The sequence below is a fragment of the Olea europaea genome, unplaced genomic scaffold, assembly GCF_002742605.1.
Source record: "Olea europaea var. sylvestris unplaced genomic scaffold, O_europaea_v1 scaffold877, whole genome shotgun sequence".
Taxonomy (NCBI): domain Eukaryota; kingdom Viridiplantae; phylum Streptophyta; class Magnoliopsida; order Lamiales; family Oleaceae; genus Olea; species Olea europaea.
The window spans coordinates 235,398-247,889 of NW_019267230.1; the positions used below are offsets into that span (position 1 = coordinate 235,398).

General features: G+C 35.0%; 2 protein-coding genes and 1 long non-coding RNA gene across 6 annotated transcripts; 1 reads left to right on the forward strand and 2 right to left on the reverse strand.

The window, feature by feature from the left end:
• Window positions 1-6: 6 nt before the first annotated feature.
• Window positions 7-5,135, forward strand: LOC111392069. 4 transcript variants are annotated; one of them, XR_002702208.1, is made up of 4 exons: window positions 7-152; window positions 375-447; window positions 929-980; window positions 4,659-5,135. It is a non-coding gene; the product is annotated as an uncharacterized LOC111392069 (long non-coding RNA). The 4 variants fall into 4 exon arrangements; XR_002702207.1 differs by having other exon boundaries at window positions 375-980; XR_002702209.1 differs by lacking the exon at window positions 375-447.
• LOC111392067 (berberine bridge enzyme-like 21) lies at window positions 1,819-4,652 on the reverse strand. The gene has a single exon (XM_023017346.1). The coding sequence runs from the start codon at window positions 4,037-4,039 to the stop codon at window positions 2,408-2,410; it is 1,632 nt and encodes a 543-aa protein (XP_022873114.1). The 5' UTR covers window positions 4,040-4,652; the 3' UTR covers window positions 1,819-2,407.
• Window positions 5,136-10,190: 5,055 nt separating the features above from the next.
• On the reverse strand, window positions 10,191-12,160 carry LOC111392057 (berberine bridge enzyme-like 21). Its single transcript, XM_023017338.1, has one exon. It carries the CDS (start codon window positions 12,088-12,090, stop codon window positions 10,495-10,497), a length of 1,596 nt encoding a protein of 531 aa, XP_022873106.1. The 5' UTR covers window positions 12,091-12,160; the 3' UTR covers window positions 10,191-10,494.
• Window positions 12,161-12,492: the final 332 nt, after the last annotated feature.

Below are 12,492 nucleotides of genomic sequence, written 5' to 3' on the forward strand. Positions count from 1 at the left end.
GACGTTCCCTGCAGGTGGGCAAATGGCATTGCTGACTTTCTAATTTTGTCCATTTTTACACCATAGGTATTGAAAACCATCCCAATTTTTCCTAACTCTATCATATTCTTCCTTGATCCATCCAATCCATCATTTGGGATCGGAGTTTTCAGGTAATCAGATTTTCTCTTGAAGAAGTTCAGTGAACCACCTTTTCTGTAAAGTAATATGTTTTCTGATGTACTGTTAGGACAGCTTGAATCCATCTCATTTCCATGCAATCTTGTTTTGTCAATCCCAGTTCAGGAAATCCTGTTTTCATTGGACGATACTCTTTGAATCACCAAGAAATAACCCAATAAATGTTGCTCTCACATTATCCTTATCTTTTACAGTAGTTGGTTGCAGAAGTTTTATGAAGAGATTGTTGTCAATCTTGTTTTCAACAAACAGACAGCGATAGATAAGGTCAGACGCATTAGTTTCATAGGTTTTTATAACATGAAAAACTACCACGACAGGGGTTATGCATGTGATCCCAAAACTAGCACCTCCACCCTCTCTAGTTTCCCAGAAAAGGTCCTTTCCCATTGCTTCCTAATCCAAAACTTTATATTTTACGATAAACATTTGCATCAATCACTTATGCCATAGCCAACTCCACTTATGTGGTCACCGATACCCATAATTGGACAGACCCCTGCTGGGGGATCCATGGACTTTGCTCTTATGGTTGTTTGGACATCAAATTCTTTCAAAGGGTTGAAAATCAACAAAGGCTTTCTGGTTTTGTAAGTGTTGAAATGGCGATATCTGCAGTAGTCTGGTAAAATGGGTGTATAGGATGCATTATAAGGGTTGTAGATTATCTTAGAGAATTCATCTTATGAATTTCTCTTGCTTGATGAGCATTGGACCAAGTTGTCATAAACTGAATCTGTGGTTGCAGTTGAGAAGGAAAAGAGTGTATAAAAGCAACAGAAACAGCAACATTTACATAGGTATGAAACGATTAAATGATCAAAAAGCGTTTCTCATATTTTGGTTTGTGTTGGAAACATTGTTTGTTGAATGCCTTAAATACAGCCTAGGTTTTTGCTTTCCTTTAGTTGACAAACTGGGTATTATTACCCCATTAGGTATAATTAAGAGGTTACCATACTGTATTACAATCGTTTGGCAAGAAAAAAAAAAAAGAAAAGGGAACTGATTGCAGATTAAAAAGGCAGAATAGGACTTTGGTGATTCATAATCTATTCTGGTCAAATAGACAACCAGCAGAGTTAAATCTTGCCTAAAAATTAACGTTAAAAATATGATTTTGGGAATCCATTCTTTGTGGACAAACGCTGTCATCTAGTGTAATCAATAAACTGACATGAATAGCCATGGAAAAGTTTGTGATTTTATTATGGAATTATGATTCTGTTGATGTAATAAACAAGACAATAATCTAGTTTAGCCAAGTAGAATTCCCAGTGAGAGTGATTTATTCTAGTTTATGAACGTTCTCCTAATAATGGTATTTCTTAATATTCTGCACCAAATGACGAGAAAAACTTTAAGCATTATTAAAGGTTCTTTCTTATCCTCTTACAAATTTTCCAAATTTCTATACGATTGCATGAATAATTGAGTAGAATGTAATAATTAGCTTAATAAAGAGGTGACTTTACCTTTCATTAATGCCTTGTGTTGGAGTAATTGGTTTGTAATTGTCAATCTCACAGAATGTTTGCATGGTTTGAGGAATAATTGTTGTCTTGGTTACTTTAACCTTGAAATTGTCGAGTAAATTCACTTTCATTATCATCTAACCTATGTCATCATTTTTTTTTTTCTCCAAATAGGTGAACAAAGTCTGAGGTCCAAAAAACATTTTCGCTTGATTTCTGATTTAGTATATTTTCAAAGGGAGCCAAGTTTCAACCTATGTGAGCATGTTTGTTACAATGATTGATCGAGATAAATATACAAAACAAATAGGTTGAAACAGACGGTAGAAATAATCATTTATTCAACTTATCTGTAATGACACATTCTTTAAAGCGGATTCATCAAGTGCACATCAATTGCTTGGAATGTCATAATTGTTCTTAATGTAATTCTGTTCTGTTTCAATATCATGTTAATCTGATTTCCTGATTTCATTTTTTCGTAATTTATTTTTTTATTTGGGCTTCATTGGACATCATTTTTTGATATTCAATTCTCCATTCTGTTGTTTTCTACAGAAGGTAAACTTATTGATGTAGGAGTATCTATATTTCAATACACTTTTGAAATACCAAACTCTCTTTGACATTAGTACCCTGGGAACAAGAGAAGAAAAATGAAAAATCTTTTACTTGGTTAAAGAACCTGTAGCTAATTTCTAATAGTGTAGCTTCATGCTGATAGTACTTCAAAAATCTTATTCTAATTCTAATTACTTTCTCCCACCATGGGAAGGCAAAGGAGGAATGCTTTGTTCATTCCTGAAGAAATTTTCTGGGTCAATCATGGTCTTAACTTTCACCAATCTGTAAAAATTACCTTTGAAGAACTTGACCCCATAAACTTTTGCTTCATTGTAAGTGTTTTTACCATTGTCAGTAGTTCCAATATCAAGGTCTCTGTAATTAAGATACGCTTCTCTAGGGTTCTTTGAGACGAAAGGAGTCATGTAACTATAAAGTGTTCTTGTCTGCTCCACATACTTCTTATCTGATGCAGCATCATCTTCATTCCAGTTAGCGAAATACTGTATTTTGAAGATGTTCCCTGCACGGTGGGGAAATGGCGTTGCTGACTCTGGAATTTCATCCATTTTCCCACCGTATGCATTGAAAACCATCCCTGCTTTTCCTAACTCAATCATTTTCTTCCATAAGCTCTCCAATCCTTCCTTTGGGATCGGAGTTTTGAGATAATCTGATTTTCTCTTGAAGAAGTTCGGTGGACCACCTTTTCTGTCAAGTAATACGTTTTCTGAGGTACCGTTGTCAAAATTTCCCCAGAATAGGATAGATTGGATCCAGCTCATTTCCTTGCAATCTTGTTTTGTCAATCCCAGTTCAGGAAATCCAGTTTTCATTACAGACAGTAAACTGTTAGAATCACCAAGAAATAACCCAATAAATGTTGCTCTAACAGTATTCTTACTCTTTATAGTAGTTGGTTGCAAAAGAAGCCTTATGAAGAGATTGTTGTCAATCTTGTTTGCAACAAATTGCCATCGATAGATAAGATTTGATGCATTATCTTCTAAGGTTTTCATAACCCGAAAAACTGTCACGACAGGAGGTACAGGGACTAGTTTCAGTTTGTAAGCCAAAACAACACCAAAACTAGCACCACCACCCCCTCTGATTGCCCAGAAAAGCTCCTCTCCCATTGCTTTCCTGTCCAAAATTCTACCTTTTACATCAATAATTTGTGCATCAATCACATTATCAACACTGAGGCCATATTTACGTAATAAGTTTCCATAGCCTCCCCCACTTATGTGCCCTCCGATTCCCATAGTTAAACAGACCCCTGCAGGGAATCCATGGACTTTACTCTTTTGCCAAATACTATAAAGAAGTTCACCAACTATTGCACCGGATTGTACCCAGGCAGTTTCATCCTTGATGTCAACATTGATAGACCTGAGATTGAACATGTCAAGAATGATAAACGGAACATTAGACACATAAGAGATACCTTCATAATCATGACCACCACTACGGATTTTGAGTTGGATTCCTATCTGTTTTGCACAAATTATGGTAGCTTGGATGTCAGATTCATTCAAAGCAGTGACAATCAACAAAGGTTTTCTGGTTGTGGGAGTGCTGAAACGGCTGTTTCTGACATAGTCTTGTAAAATGTGTGAATAGGAAGAATTATTAGGGCTGTAGATTATCTTAGAGAGATGATCTTTCGTGCTTGTCTTGCTTGATAAGCACTGGACGAAGTTGTTATAAATTGGATCGGTGGCTGCAGTTGAGAAGGAAAAGAGTGTGCACAAAAGCGACACAAACAGCAACATTGACACAGGCATGAAAGGATTAGAAGATTGAAAACTGTTTCTCATTTCTTGGTTTTTGCATTATAGTACTCCTTAAATACACATTTAAAGAAGAGATCTCTCCTTGTGGGCTAATTATGTCAAAAAATTATTACATTTACTGGCCTTAAGTTGTCAAAATATGTGTGGTATTCTAAACATTTGGTACAATGAGTGAATAATAATGGCAAATTTTTGGAATTGATACAATAAAATTTTCGTAATCCATTCTGTATCTAGCAAATATAATAGTCTATTGTGGTGAAATATTACCAGGTTCTGTATGTGTAGGAATACTGTAATCTTGTCAATGCACTGACATGAATAGACATGGTAAAATATTGAGATTTTATCATGACAATATGATTCTAATCGTTATGTTGAGTAACATAATCTTGGATGGTATAATAGTTTTTCGAAGATTTTGATTAATTCTAGTGTTACATTCTTAATATTCAGAAATTAAGAAAGACTGTAAATTATCTGCTCTTCATACCATTACTGTTGAGAATAAAGATTATGTCTCATCTCATTTGGGAAATTTTCCTATTTTTGATATGGTTAATAAATCACTGAATAGAATGTGATAATTAGCTAAATAAAGAAGTGAATTTTGTGGTTGGCTAATTGGTTTCTAATTGTGCAGTTTCAACACTAGGTGAATCCAACTGATGCCGTGGATCTCACAGAATGTTCAGATGTCCTCGAGGAATAGAGGTCGATTTCTTGATTACTTTAACTGGAAATTCAGTTTCATTATACTCTAATTCACCTCTTTGCATTTCTTGCTCCAATAATGCTTCAAGTAAAGGAAAAATTTAACACAATGTGTACAGGTGTTGATGTGGCAAAATGTGATTGGACTGTTTTTATTCGTTTTCTCACTTTTCAATGATGTGGCGCCACGTATTGTCTGTAAGAATTTTCTGTCAAAAAATTCTGTAATCATAGCATGATTCTTCTTGCTCTCCAAATAGGTGAACAAAATCTTAAGGGCTGGAAAGTATTTTCTCCAAATTAGCCAAGTGTCAACCTACGTTAACATTTTTGAAACAATAATGAGTCGAGTCAAATGTACGAAACATATAGGTTAATCAAGAATGTATAAATTATCTTTTGTTCAGCCTTAGCTAATAATGACACATTTTTTAATAGTAGATTAATCAAGTGGGCATCAATTGTTTGTAATGACATTTCTTATCGTGGTACCCTCCAAACAATAGGCAACAAGAGATAAAGGTACACAGAATGCAACACATGAACAATATGGCAAAATTGATGGAATTGATAATATTTTCGTTTCATTCTGGTAAAAATAGTGTTATTATTCTGGATATTCTGGGTCGTTTCTTTAGGTATTGAATAACATAATTTAGTATAGTCAAGTAGGACTCCAAAGAGTTCGACTAAGACTTGTCCTTCACTCAAATTTTAATGGATTTTAAAAGTTAATTAAAATTTAGATGCCTTCAACTCATATTTCAGTTGATTTTGGCTAAATTTCGATGCATTCAACTCAGATTTTAGTAGATTTCATAAAAAAATAGGAATTTTCAATAATTCATCGGTGCTTAACATAAGCTAAGCACCGATGATATGGCACACCATTCGATTGGTGAATAAGTTAAATTAATCTTTTTATTATGCTTTTAAAACTCTGTTCTCCAATTAAACTTGTCATTAATTATAAAATATTTTGTGCATAATCCTTGACACTGTAATGAAAAAATGATTTTTATATTTAGGTTGTATAATCCGTACTGTAGAATTCTATTAAATTTCATGAAATTAATTAAAATTTATAATGAAATTTTGTTAAAGATTTTAGAATTTTATAGAAATTATGTGAATTCAGTTGAAATTCATGAAATCTATAAGAATTCATATATCTTAAGAAATTCGTTAGGAATCGAGGGAGTGTATAAGTATAACCACTTAATCAAGCATATCTTAAGAAATTCGTTAAAATTTGACAACGGGTGAATTATGGAAGAGAAACATTCCGAAATTACACCTACCTCTGACTTTTAATGATTTTTAACTTAACATTTCAAAAATCAAATTTTAACTTTATCTTTCGAAAATCAGGTACATGTACTCCCACCCCACTTGATGTTGATCAATTAGAAGAGAAAATTCTAAACCAATTAAAAAAGAGAATAAATAAGAAGGATTTAAGAAAATGTGTACACTTGGTGTCAAATTTTCGTCTATGAGTTCAATTTGATTTTGCACGATTTTGATTTTGTCTATGAGTTCAATAAGAAGCATTTTTTGATTTTGCACAATTTTGTTGGGGTGAAAATAATTGCCTTTGGCTAACATTGTCAAACTTTTCGGGTCAAATTTCATCATTTAAGAGTATTTCATGTTTTACATTTTTTTTAGTTTATTTTGATTTTCTACAAAATTAGGATCTCAATATGATTTTGATTCATTTTGACGCTGTAAATATATTTTAAAAGGCTATAAAAACATTTACATTCATTTTTCTTGATTAATAAGATATTTCCATTTTTTCTCGTTAATTGGTTGATTTCAACATTTCTCTCGTCCATTTGAACAAAATTTGAATAAACATTTATTCCTGTGTTGCAAAAAAGGAATCTTTCATTATTATTTACGTTTCTGTCCTGCGTCACCACCTATTCTTTTACCCATTTTCCCAAGTAATAATACACACTCACTCCACCACAACTGACTGCAACCACCAGTACCTGCAGAGATGGATATAGGGGGATTGGGCTAGGCTGTAGTCTTCAAAGCTCAAGAAACTTATTTTTTTATGGTAAAAATTCATAATCCAGACGATAAATATAGGGCATTTCAAATCTAAGATGACATGTTTGAAGTTTCATAAATCAGAAATTAGATGGGTGGAGAGAGAGAATCTTGGGGGGAGTAAAGAGAAGAAGATTGGAGAAAGATTTTACGTTCACAATTCAAAAATTCATTAGGCCACAATTTGTTCATTGATCATGAATCAAAAAATTTTATACATCACAAATTATTTATTGGTCACAGATTACAAATATTATGAGTCACAGTTTATTAAACAGCCATAAATTAACAAATTTTTTAGGTCACATTTTTTTTTCACAATTCCTCTTTTTTCACCAGTCACATGTTTATCGGTCACAGATAAAATGATCTGTAATTGCCACGAATCAGAAAATTTTATACATCAAATTATTTATTGGTCAAATATTACAAATATTATAAATCATAGTTTATTAAACAGCCACAAATTTAAAAAAAATTTAGGTCACATATTTTTTTTTTTTTAACAATTCCTCTTTTTTTAGTGGTCACATGTTTATCGGTCACAAATAAAATGATCTTGTGACTGCCACCAACACTTATGATCACCACCCCCACCATTGCTGCTGCCGCATTGACGTCACAACTGCCAACTCCAAAACAACCACCATCATGTCTTGGTAGCCCTGTCACCACCAACACAAAACCACCTAAAAAATTACCACAAAACAACCCAACTCCATCCCAAAAAAGAGACGCCACAAACCACGAATCTATCCCTGTCCGTCGCGCACAGCACCAAATCTCATCGTGGGCGACGAAAGCAAGTACCTGCCGACGAGGGCGAAGCTAGAAGATAAGAATCATGGGGGCAAATTTCATAAATTCTAATTTATGGGAGCAAAATGTAAAAAATATAAGGACTTTTTTTAAAAAATAAATAAATTATAATTTGGTTCAAAACAACAAATTTTGTAAAAAAAACCATGCGGGCAGTGGGGTTGTAAATCCGCCCCTGCCTGGCGATGAAAAGAACGAAGAAGAAGGAAGATGACTGTGGTCACTGCTCTTCACATCGCGACGGTGGTGGTGCGGGCTGCGTGGCGAGGATTACTGCGATGCTGTTCAACACAACGTGAGGTTAAGCAGTAGCTGCACAATGCAGTGGATATCGCCTAAATCGGAATAGGTTTCTTGGGCTACTAAAAGAGAGAGAAGATGGGTGGAGAGAGAATACGAGTGGGAGGATAGAAGAAAGATTGGAGAGAGAAAGAAATTAGATAGAGATACGGATGCGTGGGTGGGAGGCAGGGAGAGAGAGAGAGAGAATAGGGTGGGAGGAGAGAGATTGGAGAGATATAAAAATTAGATAGACGTAAATTCGGATAGGAGAGAGAGAATATGGTGGGAGGAGAGAGAATGAGATTGAAGAGAGAGAGATTGGAGTGAGAATATTTAATATTTAAAATGTGAAATATCTGACTTTTGAAATGTAGAATTAGTCATCTGATTTTAGAACCTTAGATTATAACTCTAGGGATATGTGTAATTTCCACTTTTTTTAATCCATTTTCTTTTTCTTTTTCTTTTTCTTTTTCTTTTTTCTTTCTTTCTTTTTTTTTTTTTTTTTTGAAAAAATAGTTTTTTGTGTGTAATTTTTTCCCCCCGTATTAGTCCGGCTTGAAATTTTGTAGCCCATTCTTGGATTCAATTATAGATCCGTCCCTGACCACCTCTTCCACCACTGTCACTCGCTACAACCAAACCCACATGCCACCAATTTAATTTTGACCATAAACAGATCTCTTCTTTTTAGAAATCACATCCATCGGCGCCCATTGCTGCCATCATTTCCACTATTAGTGAACTCGGTGAATTGCACCATAGACGCGAACACGGCTCCAAAGACCTGATCTAACGACCAAGAAGATTTGAGATCGAGATCCAAATCCATCATAAATGTCGCTGCATAAATACGAAGAATCTACTTTGGACATGTACCTAGTGTCACTATGCAAAGAAGATGTGAATGAAGCTATGAAATCAAGTGCACTGCTACATCTCTGGTTGTGCATGTGTATGTATACGTGATGCAGGGAGTGGTGGTGGAAATGATGTAGGTGAGTTGAAGATGGAGGTGATGATGAATTTGAGGAGGTAATGGTTTTTGAGGTGGCAGTGACATTTGGGTGGTACTAATGGTGGTGGAGTGGAGTGGGGTGCTATGAATATTATTTGTGAACAATTATTTGGATATTTATTTTCTGTAAAATGAGTAATTGTGATATGATTTGCGACTAAATTTGTAATTATAACTTATAATGTCTTTCTGACTATGATATTATGCAATTTGTGACTGGTTCATGATTATGACCATAAATTGTGTGTTACTCATGACCTTTCTTAAATGAGCAATAAATCACAAAATTGTTATCAGGTGTGACCACCTAAGTTTGAAATATTTTCACAAATTTCTTATTTATTAAAATATATTTTGAAACTTTTATAGTTATGTATTTTTACTTTCTTTTTATTATCATTATTATATGGTAATTGTTGAGAACAAAAAGTTCTTTCTTATCCTGTTGGAGATTTACCTAATGTCGATATGATTGCATGAGTAAGTTGAATGTTATAATAAGCTAAATAAGGAAGTGGGTTTACCTATTATTAATGCCTTTTGTGGTGGAATAATTGTTTTCTTATTGTGGAATTTCAATATTGTCAAATCCTTTAGTAATGTGGATCTCACATAATGTTCAGATGACTCGAGAAATAAAGGCCTTCTGTATCACTTGAGACCGGAAATTATTTAGCTAATTCAATTTCATTATCTTCTAGCCTACTACGTTGCTTTTTTTTCCTAGGTGAATAAAGAGTTGCCGGTAAAAGATTTTTGCTTGATAGTTCTTTAAATCCTTAAAAGATAAATCTCACATTGAATAAACAAGAAATAAATAAACGACACATAAGATCTTGAGCCAATCTTCTTGAGAAGGTTAACCGTATGAAATGGAAACACGAGCTTTGATAATTGATATGGTATCAAATTTCATTAAATTCACCTAAATCTCATGAGACATGCTTGTAGATAAATACAGATGAAGAAAGATTCATCAATGTTAACTAAAATGATTAGGATTCCAATTTCTCGTCTTAAATGAAATGAGCACACTATAATTGGTAGTATTGTTAGTAATTCGTGTTAACTTTGAGTGACTTATCACACTCTTGTTCAGGTAATTAGCTTACTAGGATATTGTACGTATTCCTTCTAAATGATCTCCAAATTGTTCCAAAGCAACTAGGAGAAGGTTTTTTAACCAGACTAAATTTCGGTTCAAATATAGTATACCTATCGTAATCGTAATGTCCTAGTTGTTATTCATGTGGTATGCAACAAGAGAAAAGCTGCGCAGAGTTTGAAATGTTATCTCTTTCATTTATTTGCTTAACAACCTCTAGTATATAATGAAATGCAGACTGCAAAATGGATAATCAGGTACAAGAACCAGCAAGACTTCTTGAATCTATGTAAGTAATACATAATGATCATGTGACCAATGAATAATCGAGGTGCGTATGTATACAAGTACGCGCCCGCCCACTAGGAACATACTTAGTATGTGTTGAAATTTCTGTATTGACGTTAAAGAAGAGTAATAGTGCTAGCAATGAAGCATTGACCAATGACCAATAAAATGAGTGGTGCTCGTGACGCTCTATTTTCTGACTTTTCTCCCACGAAAGGGCAACACGGGAATACTTTGTTCGTTCCTAAAGAGATTGTCCGGATCAACCATGGTCTTAATTTTCACCAGTCTGTTGAAATTATCCTTGAAATACTTCACTCCATAAACCTTCCCTTGGTCGTAACTGTCTTTACCATTATCTGTAGTACCTATATCCAAGTCCCTGTAATTGAGATATGCTTCTCTTGGATTCTTTGATACAAAAGGAGCCATGTAACTGTACATTTCTCGTATCTGTTGTATGTAATTCTGGTCTGCTTCTTCTCCTTCATCTTCCCAGTTAACTGAATATTGAATCTTGAAAATGTTCCCTGCCCGATGAGGGAATGGAGTTTCAGACTCCGGGATTTCACTCATTCGTCCACCGTAGGAATTGAAAACCATCCCGACTTTTCCTACTTCGACCATTTTTTTGAACAAAGATTCCAGGTCACTCTTGGAAATCGGGGTTTTAACGTAATCCGATTTCCTCTTCAAGAAGTTTACAGAATCGGGGGTTCGACTCAGCAGAACTTCTGGCTTTGTAGTGTTGTCGAAATTGCTCCAGAATAGAACTGAGTAAATCCAAGACATTTCCTTGCAATCGGCCTTCTTTAATCCCAATAGTGGGAATTCAGAATCTGTTGCGGACAGTAGTCTGTTGGCATCGCCTAGAAACAGGCCAATAAATGTTGCTCGAACAGACCTGATTTTGTTCCTTGTAATAGGTTGTAAGAGAACCCTTATGAACAAATCATTGTCGATTTTGTCTGCAATTGTTTGGTATTGATAAACAGCTTCAGTTGCATTCTGGTTCATCATCTTCTCAATTCGAAAAACTGTAACAACTTCTGGTACAGGGACTAGCTTGATTTTGTAAGCCAAAATCACACCAAAACTAGCACCACCACCTCCTTTAATGGCCCAAAAAAGATCCTCTCCCATTGACTTCCTATCCAAAACTCTGCCGGTGGCATCGACAATCTTAGCATCGATCACATGATCGACTGTCAGGCCGTGTTTACGCAACATGTTGCCATAACCGGCACCACTTAGATGGCCGCCTACGCCTACGGTGGGGCAAACCCCGCCGGGGAATCCATGGACATTACTTTTTTCCGAAATTCTATAATAGAGTTCGCCAAGCAAAGCACCGGATCCAACCCAGGCAGTCTCGGTCGCCATGTCGATGTTTATCGACCGGAAATTGAACATATCGAGAATGACAAATTCGACAATAGAAACATACGAAATGCCCTCATAATCATGTCCGCCACTGCGGATTTTGAGTTGAATTCCTAGTTTTTTAGCGCACAAAACAGTTGCACTAACATGGGATTCCTCGAGAGGGGTGACGATTATGCTTGGTTTAGGAGTAGTGGAAACGTTGAAGCGGCGGTTTCTAATGTAGGATTCAAGAACCGATGTGAAAGAGGGGTTAGTGGGATTGTACACAATTCTTGAAATTTGGTCATTTGGGACATTCCTTTGTGCTAAACATTGAACAAAATTGTCGTAAAGAGAATCTGATTGTGCAGAAGATAATGAATTGAAAGAAGAAAGGACAAGCAGAAGCAGAATCACCATGGCAAATGGGTTATAAATTCTTTGTTTCTGTAAGATTAAAGAGGGTATAAAGGTTATTTATATTATAAATGGGGAATCTGAATCGTCTATATAACGACGTGGGTGCGTATACACCAATTGTAGCGTTCCTTACGCACTAATCAATATGCAGAGAATGAAAAGCTGTGAAGTTTCCTTTTAGTGGGGTGGGTACATCGTCATCTTTCCTAGGAGTAGTCTAGACGTCGGTCTAGCCGGCATATTTTGAAAATAGCAGTCGAGATCCTCAATTTTTGATACCCTGGTTTGACCCTCACTTCATAAAACTATTTTTGAATAATACTATTTAGTTTTACTATGCTACAATTCTAATTTAGGTGGCGTTAATGTGAGATTAAATGATAAGTAAAATTAAATAAGTAA